Genomic DNA, 19973 nt, shown 5'->3' with positions numbered 1-19973 from the left:
TAATTATCATATTTGTATAGTATTACACATATAATATAAATATCAATAAGAATTAGTACTTACTAAATGACGAAATGAAGATTCTGATTACTAGAACGAATGCGCCACGCAAAATGAACGATTTCCTAAATGTCAAATTAAATTTTATCCGAGCGGCATAACGATTAATATGTGAACTTTGGAACAGATATAAGCCGGGTTTCGTGATATTGTCACAATAACACGATAACATTATAACAATATAATAAATTAGTATTGTTTGAAATCGTTTTCGTTGACAAAATGATTTTATTACAATAATATACGTATTACGTATAGCATCGGAATCTCCAACACAAGTATACATCAATCGATAAGTCAATCAATAATGTATAGTATATGGTATAAACTAATAATAATAAAACTCATAACGACATCTGTTTCTTTGTTTACTGTATGTAATCTGTCCATTAAATTTAAATCGTATATTTTTTTATTTATTTTTTTTTAATTTCGCCGAAAAATTATAGTATAAAATAATGAATAATTTCATTTACGCGAGGCCCAAAATGTCATACAAAAGCGCGAGGCCCGGGGCAGGGGCCCCGCTAGCCCCTGCCTAAGGCCGGCACTGCTATAATGTATTAGTATAATTCATTAACGACATTAACTATTATACTGCAGTTACAATATAAAGTATAATGCTCTAGAAATTTTAAGTACCCACAAATAATATTTTTAACTTGCAATAATATAGGTAAAATTGTTATTCTAAGTTATTCAATATATAATTTCATCTAAATTCTAACTTAAAGTAACTAAAAGAAAACTATTTTTGTACGGCTTTTAATTTTTTTTGCCAAAGAATTATTTATTTACATGGAACCTTGTTTTAAATTTTAATTTCTTAGCTATACGCAGAGGCGGTTTGAGTATACTATTTTTGGTGCACTGCACCACCAATGTTAGGGGGGTGGGTGGTCTTGGTTGAGCATGTGCTGACCGCAATGTTTAATTTTAATGTTCAATAAATGAAAAAAGTAATAAAGTACCTATAATCAATGACATATGATAAATGATAATCGTGGCTGAAACTGTTGAAAGCGTCGAGTTAAGAATATAAGGGCCTTATAATTATAAACTATAAACTAATTAAAAAAAATATTTATTTGAAATTTCTATGATGATGGTGGTGGGTTGGAGGTGAATGGGTGTCTATATACTGTCTTGGCGTCTTGCACCACTAAGTATAAAACATTCAAAACGCCTCTGGCTATAAGTTATAAGAGTTGAATGTTTTATACATTTTTAACGACCAAAGAATTTGTAAGTTTTGAATTAAATTAATTTTGTCAAATTTTTAACCTTAAATGGCTATAAAAAAAAAAAAAAAACGTGCCAATGTATTTTTACTATTTTCCAACTATTATTTTAAAAACTTATGGGGAACCTTGTATTAAATTTTCAAGTTTTTGATCTCCAGGCTCCAAGGGCTGCATCGAGGTTGTGTGATATCCCGTGTTTGATCCTTTCTTGATTATATACTTTATACAGTCCGATATGATGTGCTTGACAGTGAGATTTGTTCCGTAGGTTGTGCAGATGGGAGGTTCCTCTTTGGCCATGAGGAAACCATGAGTGAATCTAGTGTGTCCTATCCGTAGTCTATTTATTACTGTTTCTTCTTTTCTTTTGAGTGAAGGGTTATACCATTGGGTAGTAATTATTATTTATTATAATGTTTAAGTAATGTTTGTTAATTTTTAGTGCATATTTATACAAAATATACATTTTCAAACTTTAGATTAAATTTAATTGGTAATTTAAAACATTTTGCTACTATACTATTTATCATATTTTGTCGATTTTGTCAATTTTACTATTTATAATTTTATGAACTCCAATCAGTAATAACTAATAATAACTAATTGGTCAGTTGGTGTATTACATCATCATCGCGTTTATTTTGTGAAGTCTGTAGCCTTTTTCACTTAATAATTGTTAAAAGAAATTTTTGGTAATTTTAAAGGACATCATTGCAGTTCAATACATTTTAAAGGAGATACTTGCTATTTTAGAGTATTATTGCATAGTTTTTATTGCATTTATTATACTTTAGGTTCTAATATGATTTATGATTAAAAGTGCAATATAAAAAAAGCGGGTTAGTCGTGGATGTCGCTCTGCTGTACTGTAGGTTACTGTAATGAATGGGATTAAATTTGAATGCAATGATAGGTATCATTGTATACGAAAAACGATTCTGAACGGAGATGATTTGTCAGTCTAGGATATATTATATTTAAATATTGTCATATACAGGGTGATTCTTTTATCAAACAACACTTATATGGTGTTTGTGTGTAAATACCACCTAACATACACCTATAACACACAAACACCACCCAAAACCATCCAACTTTGGGAGGCTATATCTTGTAAACGGATTGACGAAAAATGAAAATTCATTGAAAAAATAGCCTTTTTAGTTTATCAAATTTTAAGTATAGGTTGTCATTTGAAAATCAAAAGTTGATAATGGTTAACCTGATAAATATAAGGGGGAAAATATTTAAAAAATATATAGTTCTAGAACAAGATGGTTCCAAAATTTTGAAAAAATTCAATAGTTTTTGAAATAATGAGTGTTGTTTGATAAAAGAATCACCCTGTATTCTATTTTGAAACAAATATTTTATTTTTCAATTAAGACGCATTTTGCATATGGCATGGTTAATCAATTAGTGTAGTTATCATGTAGTTATCATATTCATAATACCTTATATTATCATAGATATACGAATACCTGGTTTGAGGATAAATCGTTATCATTACGCGATTTCATACAAATTTAAAACACAAACGCTCAAAACATTTTTCCTATAATGACGCTTCAAATTTTCTCTATAGCTATTTGAAGCAAAACTTATGGAAAACTTGGTGTTAAATTTTATAACCTTAGATATAAATACAAACAATATTATGAATTTTGAACTACAAAATAATTTGCAAATATTCATGGTTTTGACGAATTTTTGTCAATATTTGAAATTCAAATGCTAATAAAAATTTAATTTGAATTTCCGGTGGACGCTTTTTTTGTGATAAAGATTGACAAATTTGTAAGGAATCTTGTATTAAATTTTCAAAGCTTAGATTTAAAAAGAAATTTTTTTATGAATTTCTAGCTTATAATAATTTGTGAATTTTCGTAATTTACGTATGTAAACAAAATTTGAACTTTAAATGCTTATAAAAAAAAAAATGTGACTATACATTTCTTGATTTTTCAACTGCTATTGTAAGAATATTTTGGGAGCCTTGTATTAAATTTTCAAAACTTAGGTTTAAAAGGAAAATTTTCTATGAATTTCTAGAATAAAATAATTTACGAATTTTCGTGATTTTTACGTATGTTGTCAAAATTAAAATTTGAATACATGTAAAACAAAAATTGTGGCTATACATTTATTTTATTTTTCAACTGCTATTGTAAAACTACATTATGAGCCTTGTATTAAATTCTCAAATCTTAGAATTAAAAAGAAAAACTTTTATGAATTTCGATCTAAGATAATTTGAAAATTGCCGTAATTTTTACGTATTAAGTCAATATTTGAAATTCAAATCCTAATAAAAAAAAATCGTACCTATGTATTTTTATAATTTTTTAATCACTATAAGAATAACTTATGAGGAACTTTGTATTAAATTTTCAAGTATTTTGATAGGGCCAAAAAAAATTTTCAGACAAATTGAAAATTTCAGTCGTCTATAAATATCTCAAAAAAAGTCAAAATATTTTGAAAATTAAATCATGTATAGAAAATGTCAAGCTAAATAACTGGTAAAATTTCCAAGTATCTACAACTTATACTTTTTGAATAATAACAAATATTTAAATTTGTTTCAGGATAAATCGTTATCGTACGCTATTTCGTAAAAATTTTTAATTCAAACGCACTTAAAATTTTTCCTATAATTTATAGTTTCGAGTTTTCTCTATAGCTACTTCTTGAGGGAAAACTAATAGAAAACTTAGTGTTGTATTTTTAATCTTTAGTTATAAACACAAAAAATTTTATGATTTTTCAACTTCAAAATTACTTGCAAATTTTCGCGTTTTCGACTGATTTCGTGAAAATTTGAACTATAAACGCTTATAAAAAAAAATTGTGACTAACGATTTTTGAATTTTTTTTATCTACATTTAGAACAACTCATTAGGAACCTTGTATTAAATTTTAATGTTTTTTTGGTTGTCCAACATTTTTTTACCGACACAAAAATCGAAAATTTCAGTGGTCTATAAATAACTCAAAAAAAGTCGAAAATTAAACTGTATATAGATATTACTAACATTAACATTTGGTGAAAATTTCAAATATTTACAGTGATTAGTTTTTGAATTACAACCATAAAAAAATATCGATTTTTTCGAAAATTCCTGTTTTTCTGTCATTTTTTTTTTGTTTTTCTCGATTTTTTTGAAAACTGTTGGAAAATGTTTACTTTTTACCTCTATATTGCACCAAGGATATTCACTTTTACATCGGAAACCACCCCCAAAGTTTGAAATTGACACAAAAACAAACATAAAAAAAAAAAAAACATATCATTTTAAAATCAATACATTCATCACTTCGTTCAGAATCTAAAAATGAAGAAAACGGAAAATTTAAAATGTCTATAAATATTTTAAAAATATTTGAATATTTTATCAAGTATAGAAAATGGCAGTTTATACATTCAATGAAAATTTCATGTATCTACAGTAATTCGTTTTTAGAGTTACACTGATATCTCAGATTCTTAGATCGATATTCTCAAAATTGATTTTGCGTAAAAATTTCAAAATTTGACGTCACCAAAGCACCAACTAGATTCAGTTTCCAACTGGAAAAGATACTGAAGTAGAAAATTGAAGCATCATTTCGACAATTTATTGTGTACACAAAAAATAACAACATTGTAAAAGCAAAATATTTATCGCTCTGCTCAAAATCTAAAATAGCAATGATCTTTCTGTTCATATTTTAAAAATATAATTTAAGACTTATTAGCCATCCTACTGATTAGGTCAGTACTACTTCGCGACAGTTCATCGCGCGAAATATTAACGCCAACGTTTTATAGCTTGCTTATTAATCGCACTACCATGGTAGTAGTGCACTGTACCTACTACCTACGTCCCCTAGTAATACTACACATTAATATACTACAGGTAGTACGATCGATAAATTTTAGAAAAAGGTCATGGAAAAAAATTTTGTGCGTAAAGTTGAAGAATTTTTACTCTCCTATGAATAAAAATTGTTTGAAACTTTCAGTGCACTAATAATATATTATAATATTATAGTGTTATAATTTATAGTAAAAAACTATAAAACAAACAATAGTGTCCATTAATATCACAACACAGATTGCATGTCGAGAGAGTGTTTACACGGCGTTCGATGAGAAGAAGGAGGGAGGAGTTCCCGCAACAATGTAAAAGTATATTACTATGAAAAAAAAAGTAATAATATATCTTTGGGGAGTCTCAACATTTCGAACAACGCATAGAGTAATATTACTTTATAGTTTATGGTGCACCAGCAGTGCGCTACGACGAGCACACGCATTCCGTCGGCGATAATCAAAATATAATCAATACCCGTAATAATCGCGCATTAAATTTTGGTCTTGCGTCGTAGCGACGTGTCACGTCATCCGGACAAGGGCCGCCGTCACCGCCCAAGGGAAGCACACCGCCCGCCCGCCCATCAGCATCGCCAACAGCCGGAGGAAAATGAAGTCCGTAAGCGAGCGCATGCGCGTGTCCGTCGTCCTTGAAGCGCACGGCCCGATCGAACAGCTGACTCTACTCAGCCCGGTCAGCCGCCCGCCCGCCAGCCCGCTGGATAAGTTGTATTTATTATTACGACGCAGTAAGTTGGTTTTTTCTTTTATTTTTTTGTCGTTTTCCTTTTTCCCGTACCACTGACTCGTCACGCACCAGTCGAACGTAATATTATTAGACACAAATTTTTTTTCAATTCCTTACGAATTGTTTTTTTTTTTGTTTCCGAGTTCGCCTTTGAGAATCGAGTGTCACGTTTATACATTCCTGCGACGATCGTAAAGTGTCTATACCCAGTAGACGACATTATTCTGACACACAACCGTTGGGTGTGCTCAAACCCAATTCGTTGCACACGCACTGCGGTTTTTCTAGAAACCAGTCGGGAAAAGTAGACAATGTCGGACGGTGAAGGTTCGGCGCAGACGGTCGCATTGGAGACGGGCGGCCAGTCGGACAACATGACGGTGGCCACGGATGGCCAGCAGTTGCAGCAGCAGAACGTGTCTATCACCAAAGACGACGGCGAACCTAACCCGAAAAAGGCCAAACTTTCCAGTGGTGGTGGCGATGTGTTCGGCCGCGGCGGCGGTGGCGTCGACAAGCAGCACACTGCTTCAGAGAAACTGGAGCATAGGCTGGGAGGTATATTGTGTTGCGCCGTGTGCTTGGACTTGCCCAGGTCGTCTATCTATCAGGTGAGAATTGGCGATTTCGCACCCTTTGCGCGCCATCCTGACTCCCAACAGTCCCAACCACCCGACGGTCACGTGTTCTATTTTCTATATTTAAAAGCTCGTGTCCATCCACTCGTCTCGTTGTTGTTGTTATTATAACTATTATTATTATTATTATTATTATTATTATTATTATTATCATTATTATTATTATTGTTGTTATCGTCGTACCAGCTGACCGACTTGCCACTGCTGTGACTATACCTAGTATAGTCCCTGGGTCAACGACATTAAATTATGCGCGCGCGAATCACGTTTATTGGCTTTCCTCGCTCATTGTTATAATACAATGATTTAAAAAATATTATTATTTCTACATTTCGTCCATTTGTTTCCGCATTATTGCGTGTTACGATGACGACACTACTGTTATATTTTCGTGTTAGAGGGACGGACTTTTTTGCCATTTCCCAATCTAAATGAGACGTCCTTTTCGCGGCAGCAGCGTGTTTGTCAATGAATTCGCGTGAATTCCCAAAGTAATTAGCGGTCCAATGTCCACGGTACAAAGTCCGACACCACGCGATTGATAAAAATCGTGTACAATTTTATAATTATGTATACAAATACATTTTCGGGCCGATGATAATCGTTGAACGTCGTTAGTCGGATGGGTCTTTCCGTTATCTGTCTTTCAAGTCGTGTGTACTTTTGGCTAAAGCCGGATTCCCACGACTGGTGTATTTGGCCAATATTTGGCACTGGTGGTTACTTGCCATGCCGTCGGATCGCCATACTTGTACAATTATTTGTCACTGGTGTCGTTCCCGGCGATTGTCGGTAAATGTGACACAAGTCAAAGGAACGGCCAATATACTTGTATTATTGATCTCACGACCGGTTCGTATAACAGCCAGCAATGGGAACAGATAACAGTGTACTTGGCTACTTGCACTAGTGCTCCGGTATTGGCGTACTTGTCAAGTACGCCAGACGTGTGAGCACCATATTCGTGCACTGGTCAAATGTACAATTATTGGCGTATTTGGCAAGTACACCAGTCGTGGGAATCCGGCTTAAGGCTAAAGGCTATAAGTTATAACACGCCAAACGGAGTTTTTCGCGGCTCATTACGTCATCTGTCGTGTATAGCTACTTCAATATAAAATAATGAGTTTTGACTTCAGCGGAAAACACCATGTATAGCCCCAGTCTTAGACGTGAATACGCTCGTGTTCGAAATTGGCTATTGCCCTGTTGGCAATTAATACAATTTAATAGTAATTATCCCAACAAAAATACAATTATTATATTATTATCATTTATATGGTTTAAGTGGTACAGCCGCATAACATTTGAATAATCATCAACGCTCACTATAAACGACTAAACATAATGTTCCCTTAGGACTGTGATTTTAAGGTACTTTGAAAATACCCAGGTAAAAAGTCACTTAAAAAAAAAAGTTGATATTTAATTTTGTGTTACGACGCTGACATGCTGGAAAAAAACAACGACTTTTTAAGACGAATTAGCTGATAAAAACAAAAATATATATATTTTTAGACCGCTATAATTTATTTTATTTTATTAGCGTATTGTATCAATATTGCAATAGGTACCTCGTGCAGTCGTGCCTACACTAAATTAATTATAATTTGTCCAGTAATTCTAGCATTCCGATGTGACATTTGTCGCTCGCTAATCTGTTTTTTTTTTTTTTTTATTACCATTCAACCATTATCACATGTCACCTACTAAATATTTTATAACATTTTTATTTATAAAGTTATTTTTAATGGATATTTTCCAAAACAAAACACCCCACATTAAAAAATGATGGTTATTTTCAATTTTGTTTATTTGGACGATTTTATCTTATATGACGATCTGTTATTTTGCATTAGGTAAAATACATTTTGGGTATTTTAATGGAAGCCCGTGAATTGGAGGGCATTTGAAGATTAACTAAAAATTTGAAAACACTCGATCTCGGAAACTCAAGGGTAGTAGCTGTGTACATCATCAAGTGCTTCCTTCTTTTTTTCTACTCGATTGGGGTTTAGAAATTTACAATGAAACATTACATATTTTGTACTTCGTGTTTTGTGCTTTAGTAGTCTCCAGTAGGTAAAAACAAATGATAAATTTATTAATTTAATGGTCCAATCATGGGCCACTAAATCATGTTTAGCCATTAGCTCACTATTGATTCGTTAGATGTTCATGCTTCCCGACATAACTATTTTACTGCTCCACATTTATTTTACTTAGAATTTGGTAAAGAAATTGTATAGAAACCTTAAGTATACTTGATCTATTTATGGACTATGGTACTATAAAATATGATTTAAGTGCAGTTTTTGATCATTTTAATTGACTAAAAATTCAAATTTATGCTTCCAGACTTATACTTTGTATTATAATATAATAATCTATGACGTGTGTTCTGTGTACAAACTTAATTATCATTGTTTACAGTGTACAAATGGGCATTTAATGTGCGCTGGATGCTTTGCTCATTTGTTGGCTGATGCACGCTTACGAGATGAAATGGCTACATGTCCCAATTGTCGTGTGGACATTGCAAAAAATACAGCCACACGTAACTTGGCTGTTGAGAAAGCAGTTAGTGAACTGCCATCAGAGTGTCAGTTTTGCGCCAAAGAATTCCCGCGTAATACATTACAACATCATGAACAACAGCTTTGTGCGGAAAGGTAAGCAGTTAAACATTTTATTTTTATCTGAACAATTGGTTGTGCTTATGTTAAATATTTATATTTTACTAACATTAATTTATTAGACCAGTAAAATGTGGATATAGTAAGATAGGCTGCCCTTGGCGTGGACCCAGCCATGAAGCATCTGAACACGAAAAAGTGTGCCCTCACCCATCAACTACAGGAAAAGATGTTATGTCTGCGCTTGATGCTATGGACCAAAAGTTTCAGGAAGAGAAATTGTTATATGACACCATATTTGACTTGATGAGTTTTGAAAAGATAACATTTAATGGTAAATCATAAAATATATAGTTTAGTACCTATATGCTTTAATGCAATAGTAATTAACTTAAGTTGACCTACTAAGATTTAAATTAAATCAATACCTAATTTGATGAAACCCATTGTTTAGATTTGCAATTAAAACCATACCGAACAGAAGAGTTTGTACACAAGTTGTATTATGAGACCGCCCGATTTTCAGCGTTCAATTTTCAGTGGGTTGTCAAAACCCGCATCAATAACATGCAAAGAGACCCAGCATTGAGTATTGATCGTCACATGTCATACCAGGTAATTTATGTACAACATTTGTAGGAAAAAAATGTATTAATTTTTAAATTTTTGTATTGTATTCACTATACTATTTTTAAAATAATATAATTTGAAAAACATTGTTTCGTAGAAAAAACAGGTAAGTTCTATTTAATATAAGAAAAAAACAATAATTAACCCATAATATACACAAATGCGTAAACACAACCACAAGTATCCATGTACCGTGTTGTCAGTCCTTTCAGTGTTAGGTTACAACAAAAATATGGATGTCATTAGTCATCACTGTAACGTTTAAGGACGACACGTTTTCAACTATAGTCAATGTGACAACGATAATCCATTTATAATTATGAAACAGGAGACAAGATATTTTTTTGTTATATTAATAAACGTTCACAGTTTTCAAGATCACACTACTACTACTACTACTTCTAGTACTAGTACTACTACTACTACAACTGCATCATCTTCATGGTATGGACACTCAAATCAATCTATCGCTGAATCGGCACATGCACGACAAAATTCATATTGCCATCTATAAAATGTGTTTCTTTTTTTGTTTTTGCCCGTTTCTCTACGTCTGCCACGTCTAGACACATTTTACCTAACACCATCGAAGAGATAACAACGGCTGAAACATCAATTAAAGACGCCCGATATGGATCAGATCGCAGGATTTTTTTATATAAACAGTTTTTGTTTTTTACGACATTCTCAAAGTAAAACTTTACGGATTCTTGTTAACTATTCTTGCTAGGTTAATATAAACATATTTATTAAAAACTTGTAATTGTATTTTTTTCTTAAATTCATTTTTTATTTGTATAAAGGGTAAGCTTTGGTAAGTCATTAGTCAGAAATATACTAAATTGCTTTTTTTCTTGTCCTGGTAAGTTATGCTAACATTTGGAAGCACTGTGTATAATAATTTGGGTTGAGTTTTGTTTTTCAGGTGCATTCGGACTAATATACTTTTTAACGAATTTACTTAATGATCATATTTTACTACTAATATTTCAGGGTAATTTTTGCAGGTTATTTGTTGTACTATCAGAAAATACTAATTGATTTTTTTTTTTTTTTTATTCATTCCTCTGTTTCCTTTACGCGCCCTCAATTATGTCGTCGTCACGCTGATCATCTGTAAATAGCTGATTCTGAAAACCAAAATTCCCACACCTATGTCTGTCCATTATCTAGTAGTTAAAGGACCATTTGGTGATATGAAGGTGAATCCGAAAATATATAAGTTTGAATTCAACGAGAATGAAACAGAAACACAATTTGTAACATTGCCATTACCAGACTCAGCCGAATGTAATAGGCTGTTAGCAGCCAAAACTATAAATTTGAGGTATTAAACAAAAAAATAATAAACCTTTAGGTAATAAGAATTATTAAAATAGATATTGTTTCTTAATATAACATTTTAAAATTTATACTAATTGAATGCATTCATTTTAAATTAATGAAAAAAATTTTAACTCTAGTATAAAATGTATAGATTTGAAAATGTTAAATTTGAATTAGATATGTTATTTATCAAAATTTGTTCTACAACATATTTTAACATGCTTAAACAATTTTAATGAACTAGATATCAAATTTATAAGTATAGAAAATTAGTTAGTAAAAATAAATTTAAATTATTAGATAGAATGTTTATATAAGATGTTTCATTTTTAAAATGATCCTTAAACATGTTCCGCTCATTTTCGTTAAAATTATGCATATACAAGTTCTTAGATTTTTCATTTAAAGAGTGTCATCACATTAAGAACATTTTTTTGTACTAATTGTGAATCAAGTAGATTTTCTGAAAATGTTGACGTTTTGTAATTGAAATTGGAACAAAAAGTTTCTGAGTTATTAACTTAAAATACTAAGGATAATAGTCCATTAAAAGATATTATTCACTTTAATTTTGTTAGTTATAAGACAATATAAAAACATAGAGTATACACCTTGATTAAGGGCCATTCTTACAATGCTCGGTTAGTGCCTGATAACACTAACCGGAAGAATTTATCATGAGTTAACCGATAGAATTCTACCGGTTAGTCTTAACCGACACTTAACCGGAGATTGTAAGAACGGGTCTAAGTTGTAGTTACTGTATAATATTTAATGTTGCTCACTTATAATTACTGAGCTCATATCCATTTACAAAGTATTTAACAGACTATTATCCTTAATGTTTCAAGTATATTAACTCTCAAACTTCAATTTCAAAAATATCAACAATTTCAGAAAAGCATCTGATTTGCAATTTGCATTATACCTATAATTTAATTTACCCTATAGGTATCGCTAAATGATACTCATTAAGATAACATAAACATAAATTTTGCTTATCTATCAAAAATTATGTAATGATTTGTTTATTGTTTTTTAGGTTGATCATGTTTTTGGTGTCGAAATAATCACAAAATCAATATAAATATTAATTATTTAATACATATTTTAATCATCAAAAAGCTGTTTCCACTTATATTATTGAAATGGTTATTTTTGTTTTTTCATTATTATTTACCTAGGCGTATATAGATATAATAGTTTTTTAATTAACAAAGCATATTAAGCTAATTTTTAAAAGTTTTATAGTTTATTTTTATCTTATTATTTTATTTTATGTTATTGTTGACGTCATTCCTTCATGGTTTCACCTTGCCCTACAGCACGTTTATCTTTCCTTATTGTATTGTATTTTAATATTTTATTGGACATAAATAAAGTAACACATCAAAGTTATTATATTTATTGAGTTTTCTGTTCACTGTATTTATATTATACTAAACATGTTTAATATTTAACTTTAAATAATTGTAGTATAAAACCACATATATTTAGTAAAAAAGAATATGAGAGGGATAAGTAATTTGACCATTTTAATAATTAAATACTAATAAAACAACGGTGATAATTTATATTTATAAAAATGATTTATTATAAATATTTTATGGTAAAAAAAGAAAAGAATTAAAACAATAGTAAGTAACAAATCAATTATAAAATACCATTAATAATAAATAAATAAAAGATATAAAAATGTCCAACAATACTATTTCTTACAATAATGATCCAAAAAAAATCCCTACCCTTAACACTATGCTATAAACTTTATCTTTAATTAATTCCATAAACTCCCAACACCTTACAATTTAGATTCAGTGTTTAAAACTTTTAGTTTTTGAGCTAACATGATGTTTCCTTTGATTTTCAGTTTACCTTTCATAAATGCCATCTGAGGATTTAGCTTTCCAAGAGCCTGAATAAAATTTTTTATAATATTATAAATTTATATTAAAAATATAATTTTTGGATACTTACCAAATCAATCATGTCTGAATCATCAATAGTCAATGTTGTATCTGCTTTAATGCCTTTTTCAGGTTCTCCCCGATAAATTTTACCAGTCTTCAGATCTGCAGCTAATTATTAATTTTATTATTTTAATATTGAAACAAGTATCTTTTACTTTAATGTAATTCTAATAAAACTATACTTACTCCATGTACTAGTTACTTTACCACTTTTTGTGATATGATAAACGAAGACTCCATTAATAGATTTTAATAAGCTTGGATTAGATTCTATACGTTCTTTCATACCGTGGAATACTGCATCGCTAGGCAGTTCTTCAACTTTTGCAGTGCATAAAACCACATGGGGCTTGGCTGGCAATTTAACTTCGTGTAATTCCATGTAAGCGCCTAAAATATACCAATCATCATTTAAAATAAAAAATTTTTAAAAATAAATATTCACAAACTATCATTGATTTATACTCATCAATTTTAAGTGTTGACCTTGAAAAACTATGTTTTTTTATATACATTTGTATATTTAATACGAAACAAGAAACTCACCGAGTAAAAATAAAATCTACAAATAATATAACACCAAATACAGTGAAAAATAATAAAAATATTACAATGGAAAATATAAGATAAGCTTGATAAAACATAATTTTGAATTTAACTTTTTATTTGAACAATGATAATTTTTAAAAACTCTAGTCATTCTGTTTTTAACTATATGAAAATATTAATTGTACAGGTCAATATGTTAAGTAACTGTATAGGTTAATATGTTAAGTAATTTAATTGATGGCATAAATAAAATTTAAACTACTATACATATAGTTTTAAATTATCAAAGGTAACTGTCAAGGCCAAATAAATATAATCTAGATGGCTAGACATAAATACAATAAATATTAAGGTATAAAATAAATATGAGAAATATGAGAACAAATAATTGCATTACCTTAAATAAAAAAGTACCTGATAGAACTGTGTCGTTTGTCTCTGATACGGTGGTTTTGAAGTGAATGCGGTTCCCTTCTCTCCACATTGATGTGCACAATGTTTGGCCTGGTACAACTGGTTTACTGAATCTCACCTAGAGGTCAAAGAAGTTAATTAGTGAGTTGTTTGTTCCCATTTCATTTTTCCCCACATTCATTTTTTAGAATTAATATTTCATAGTATAGTTCAATGATATTAGACTTATGATTTCTATATTTTAAGTTATTTGGAATTTTATATAAAATGCTGATATTGTAGTTTTTTATAGTCAAATTATTAACATGTAGCAATATTGTTGATAATATATGACATAATAACTAATTATAATTTCAAATTAAAATTAAAATTATGTCTTCTGTTATGAATAAATAAATGAACATATTTTATCTAGTAAAAATGTAACAAAAGATAAATCCTAAATATATAATTATTAGGTTTAATTATTTGATGTGTAACCATTGAAGTTCATGTAAATGTAATTTAATGAAATCAACAATTTCATTATAAATTATTAAACGAATACCTTAAGTGATTTGAATAATTTTGAATCATTATCAGCATATTGTTTGAGTATATGTCTTGTTGAAATACCTAGAGTTGCTAAACCATGAAGTATTGGTACTTGATAACCAGCAGCAAGTGCAAATGAAGGATCTATGTGTAAAGGATTTAGATCACCGGATAATCTATAAACAGCTGCCTAAAAACAACATATTTAATATAGTACAATTTTAAATAATTTTAAATTTAAAACAAAAATAAATTAATAATCTAACCTAATTGCATAAATAAAAATTATTACTTGATTAACAGACGTTTTTTCTATAACTGTAGAATCTGGAGAACGTTTAGGTTCATCGAGTATTGGAATCATAACACTTGAAACTCGTTTTCCTCCAAATCCTCCAGCTGACACAACAAAAGTACATATTTGTGATGTGACAATCAAATCACCAGATTCATCATACGTTTTACCTAAAAAAATTTAACAAGAAAATTATCAAGAACTATATAACCTAAAGATTAAAGAATTTATAAAATACAAAGCTTTTAATAGTTGTTCATAACAATTTATCAAGAATGATTGAAATTAAAAAATAAAACATTTACCATCAACAACAATAATTGCATTTTTTCCTTTATCCAAAACATCAGAAACACAAATTTTAGTTACAAGTTTTGCTTCAGTTGGAAAAGGCCTGTGTAGTTCTAAATATTGCTCACCATGCAAAACCTATAAAATATAAGATAATATTTTTAATAATAGATACAAATTTTGAGTATAAATCAATACAAATTTACTACAAAAATATTTTATTAGCACTAATTAGCAACGTAAAATTTTAACAAAAATGTTACATTCAATAACTTTGTTAGCTTTATGGCTAAATGTATTTGTGATATTTAGGTACATAGTTAGATTCAGTATTGTAGCGAGATGATGACTAACTTCAGTTTCTTGTTTTAATTAAGAGTTTGATGGCTGTAAAAATATATGAAACAATTATGTACAACATGCAAATGCAAGCTTGGAAGATATAATTGATTTTTTTTTTTTAATTTTATGTTTCAAATAAATTTAAAGTATTTTACAAGTAATCACTTGGGATTACTATAGTTGGTTATTATGTGTTAGAAAATTAAATTATTCTTACATTTAGAAAACTTAATTTAATTTAAACTGCAAGAAAAATTAAGAAAACTAGTTATAGTTATTTTAATTTTTACCAGAAAAAAAGAAATAAATTTTACCATATAATGCCATTTTTTATTTGTTTTATGAAACTATTTTACAAAAAAGTTTTATTTTTGTGTAGTATAGACTTCAATAATTTTTTTTCCTCTATGTTACAAAAACAAATTAAAATTAAATTTGCCTTCTTGTTTGTTAAAAATATGGTATCTTAACTAGGATTGCTGCTAATATTACCCAAGATTTCTGTTCTCTTAATATAGATTAAGTACAATATATGATGAAAGACTATTTTTATTAAATATTATTGGCTACCTAGATTTAATTCTCTCTTATTTTAGAGATTAAATCCGATAAAAATTAAAGCTAAATAATGTATTAAATGATTCATACATAAGTTTTATAATATACCACAAACAAATCATGCAAATGACTTTTACCTGAGATAAATCAAACTCTCTACCAGGTATTGCCTCAGTTATCAAACTACTACTCATAGTAGCCATCAGACTGGGTAAAACTGCATAAGTAGGTATTGTAGAGAAATGTTCATGAGATTCATATAAGTATTGTAAATCACTTTCTTCTTTTACGTTTGCTCCAACTAAGAATAAAATATTATTTTTATTAAATCATACATTTAGAAAAAATTAATATTTAAAATTTACCTCCAATAGCATATATAATGGAATCTCTGTAATTGTAGCTGAACACACTACTAGCTTCATTTAAAGGTTCTTTTGGACCTGACTTGATTTCATCTAAAACTCCTAATAAAGTTGAAGACGCTTCCTACAGTCAAAAATTGTATTTGTGAACAGTATAGATAGGTATGAAAAATATTAGTTCTTATATGTTATCTTGACCATCACCAGTTGCCCATTATCTCACTTACATCGTAATTTCTATCAACTACACTATGAAACATTCAATATTCAACCTTCACGGGAAATAAGTTTAATAATTGGTTAACTGACATTCAAAATTTTTTTTATTATTTAGTATTAACTCTTAATTAAAATTATGAATTTAATAAATTTACCATCAAAAAACTACCTTGTTACGCTGTAGCTATTATATTTTTAAAAAAAATACGACATTAAAACAAATCTTTTGGAAATGTAATGTAAATACTGGTTAACATAAAAGTTAACAATACGAGTATATTGGTAATAAGTTAGTCAAGATAACAGAATCAGTATAGCAACATCATATGATTGAGATAATGAAATTTAGACTGTCTGTAGTTAAAATAATGGATAAGTACCAAAATATTAATTTAATTACTTCAATAGAATCTAGTCTAGTTGCTTGTGACATATCAGTCAACTGAATCCAAACATCACGGACATTTTCTGGAGTCACTGTTTCTGTAATCTTGTGTCTAAGTAAAGCACCCGCTCCCCTCACCAAATGACCTGCAATTGTATTTTACCCAGCAAGTTAGGCTTTTTCATAGGCTAAAGAATTTAGCAATAACATTGTTTTAAGTCTTACATTTTGTAGCCCATCCAGCAGCTGATTCAATGATAGAACCATTTTCATCACAGTTTTCATGACAAAGCCAGACAACTACAGGGGCAATTAGCTCAGGTTTCAATTCTGCAAAAAAATCTAAAAAAATATAATTATGAAAAAAATAAAAATAAATACATTTTTATATAACCATAACTTAGAACTGAACTTTTTGGACATTTTAAAAATATTATTTTAATACCTGGTGGTAGAATATCTTCAGTGAGTCGAGAAGCTGCTGTTGGTACAATAACATTACAGTTGATATTGTTTTTTCTACCTTCAATAGCCATAGTGTTACAAAGACCCACTAAGCCCAATTTGGCGGCACTTGAAAAAAAATAAAAAATATCATCTTCTTATTAAAAATAAATATTATTTTAATTAATTACGAGTAGTTTGCTTGTCCAAAATTTCCATATAAGCCAGAATTAGAACTTGTGACAATTACTCTACCATAATTTTGTTTACGAAAATGTGGCCATGCAGCTTGTGTAACTTTAAAAGCACCTTTCAAATGAACATCATGTACCAAATCTATAGCCAGAAAACAATTTTTAATAATTTTTTAATAAAATGAATTGGACTAATAACTAACTCCAGTCAGATTCACTAATTCGTGCAAACGATTTATCTCTTAGTATTCCAGCATTATTCACTACTATGTCAATACGACCAAAGTTCTCAAGTGCGGTCTGTACTAATTTATCACCGTCAACTACAGAATCATAATTGGGTACAGCTTTTCCACCTAATAATAAATTTGAAAAATAAATAATGTTTTTGTGAAAAATAAATTATTACAGAAATCGACTTACCTTTAGAGCGGATTTCAGATACAACAGCATCAGCAGCTTTGCTGCTGCTACCATCTCCAGATCGACTACCCCCAAGATCATTGACGACAACAGAAGCTCCACGCTCAGCAAATAATAATGCATAAGCTTTACCCAAACCTTAAAATTAAAACATAATTTTCAAAAAAATATTTTAGTTTGTATTTAATTAATGTAAATGTCAAAATGTTACAATTTAATAAATATATTAACTTAATTCAAAAATTAAACAAATTAAATTTATTAATTGACAGTATAAAATATAAAAATAATCCATAGAGCCTATACATAAACTAATACTTATACATTGATGCTAAAAAGATGACACTTAATTTTGTTATGGGTACACTAATATTATCTGCCACAAACCTGCACCAGCTCCAGTAACAATTACCACTCGTCCATCAAAACGTAATTTGTCCATATTATGTTCAGACACTTCTAGAATAATAAAAATTACATATGTTGTTGTTATATCTACTACTAAATAATTAATGGTTTATTATGCAGGTATGCACTATTCAAATAGGTTGATATGATTTTTTACACAATATAAAAAAATAAAAATTTAATAAATTGTTTGAAAATCAAACTTTATACTACATATTATATAAGTAACTTTAAGTTCTGTATTATAATTATATTGGTAGATACCTATTTAAATAAAAGTGATGTTTACAATGAATAATTATTTTTGAGATATGATCTTCAACCCCAGAAATTAAGAGCTTCAAAGGTATAGAATTTGTTATATACAAAATCGATGTGAATTAAAGAGCAATTTGAATGAAATGTACCTATAACATTTAATAAGAATTATTATTCAAAAACTCAGAGCGCACGAAACTACGAGAGAAATCGTTGAAGACAATAATTTTCAAGGACGCCAACTACAGATAACAAACAATAACAGATATCTTTTCCAATTTTCCATGCGAACATTCACATTTCACATTTACAAAAGTAGTGAAGTACTGACTAGTGACCCTTGAACTAAAGAAGTGTTGAATAGTGATTGCTAGTTAATAGTTATTAATATATTATACTGAATTTTAAATTTGTTACTACAATATTGTATAATTGCCAACATATCATTTGAATTGGAGTTATGAGTAAAGACTATAGAATAACCACTATATATAAATATATAATATATTACATTATCAACTGTCTTTGTCATACATTCGCAACCAGACACTGGCCAATCGACAAGACGTTTTCGGTTCTCCACGTTTCACAATGCAAGAAACTGAAGAAACAATGAGATAATTAATTTTTTTTTAACATAAATACTAAACATAGCTATGGCATAGACTATCAGAATATTCAGAGTCGGGGTCATGACTCGTGACTCGTGAGCACAATATGCGGCGTCAGCAATTTGATAACACTTATCACAAATCGCCATGTAGATATTGTAGTGAATAGCGATGTAGCGAGCCGACATTGATGAAGCTATAAATTATAATGACCAATAAGTATAATGGAAATTTTTTTATTGTTTCATAAGTTTTTTATTCAATCTATTAAAAACCAGAACAATAAGAACGATTGGTTGAATAGTTATTAAAAATAAAAATAAAATTACAGATTAAAAATAAACTGTATAATATCATACCACTATAGTGGATGGTGTTAAATTCGAATTCAAATTCATATATCATTGTTTACGACCAACGATTTTATAGGTGGAGTCAAATCAATTTTTGGTTAAGGTTTAGCGTAGGTAAAAACAAGGTTTTATTTCTAGTTTTTTTTGTCCTGAATATGGCTTTTATTAAATATGGGTATATAATATGTTTAGTAGTATCATAAAATTATATAGGCACATTGT

General features: G+C 29.3%; 2 protein-coding genes across 4 annotated transcripts; one reads left to right on the top strand and one right to left on the bottom strand.

The window, feature by feature from the left end:
• The first annotated feature begins 5882 nt into the window (after positions 1 to 5882).
• Positions 5883 to 12539, top strand: LOC107163427 (zinc finger TRAF-type-containing protein 1 homolog). Its single transcript, XM_015510863.2, has 6 exons — positions 5883 to 6519; positions 8980 to 9218; positions 9305 to 9516; positions 9637 to 9797; positions 10937 to 11139; positions 12181 to 12539. Exons 1-6 carry the CDS (start codon positions 6220 to 6222, stop codon positions 12206 to 12208), a joined length of 1143 nt encoding a protein of 380 aa, XP_015366349.2. The 5' UTR covers positions 5883 to 6219; the 3' UTR covers positions 12209 to 12539.
• A 152-nt stretch (positions 12540 to 12691) lies between these two features.
• Mfe2 (peroxisomal Multifunctional enzyme type 2) lies at positions 12692 to 19472 on the bottom strand. 3 transcript variants are annotated; one of them, XM_015510865.2, is made up of 17 exons: positions 19299 to 19468; positions 18509 to 18580; positions 18122 to 18259; positions 17902 to 18054; positions 17696 to 17840; positions 17506 to 17633; positions 17286 to 17402; positions 17076 to 17206; positions 16457 to 16580; positions 16229 to 16392; positions 15206 to 15329; positions 14898 to 15070; positions 14619 to 14795; positions 14072 to 14189; positions 13295 to 13498; positions 13116 to 13216; positions 12692 to 13053 (listed from the first exon to the last, which is right to left on the bottom strand). In XM_015510865.2, exons 2-17 carry the CDS (start codon positions 18561 to 18563, stop codon positions 12940 to 12942), a joined length of 2166 nt encoding a protein of 721 aa, XP_015366351.1. In that variant the 5' UTR covers positions 18564 to 18580; positions 19299 to 19468; the 3' UTR covers positions 12692 to 12939. The 3 variants fall into 3 exon arrangements, 2 of the variants coding, with proteins under 2 accessions (XP_015366351.1, XP_015366350.1); XM_015510864.2 differs by lacking the exon at positions 19299 to 19468 and adding an exon at positions 18794 to 18936; XR_016190302.1 differs by having other exon boundaries at positions 12929 to 13053; positions 14055 to 14189; positions 19299 to 19472.
• Positions 19473 to 19973: the final 501 nt, after the last annotated feature.

The sequence above is a fragment of the Diuraphis noxia genome, unplaced genomic scaffold (assembly GCF_037042655.1).
Source record: "Diuraphis noxia isolate RWA-SAM2 unplaced genomic scaffold, SU_Dnox_SAM2 contig0002, whole genome shotgun sequence".
Lineage (NCBI taxonomy): Eukaryota > Metazoa > Arthropoda > Insecta > Hemiptera > Aphididae > Diuraphis > Diuraphis noxia.
The sequence above is the reverse complement of the archived record's forward strand: the minus strand, read 5'-3'. Positions and strand labels throughout refer to the sequence as shown.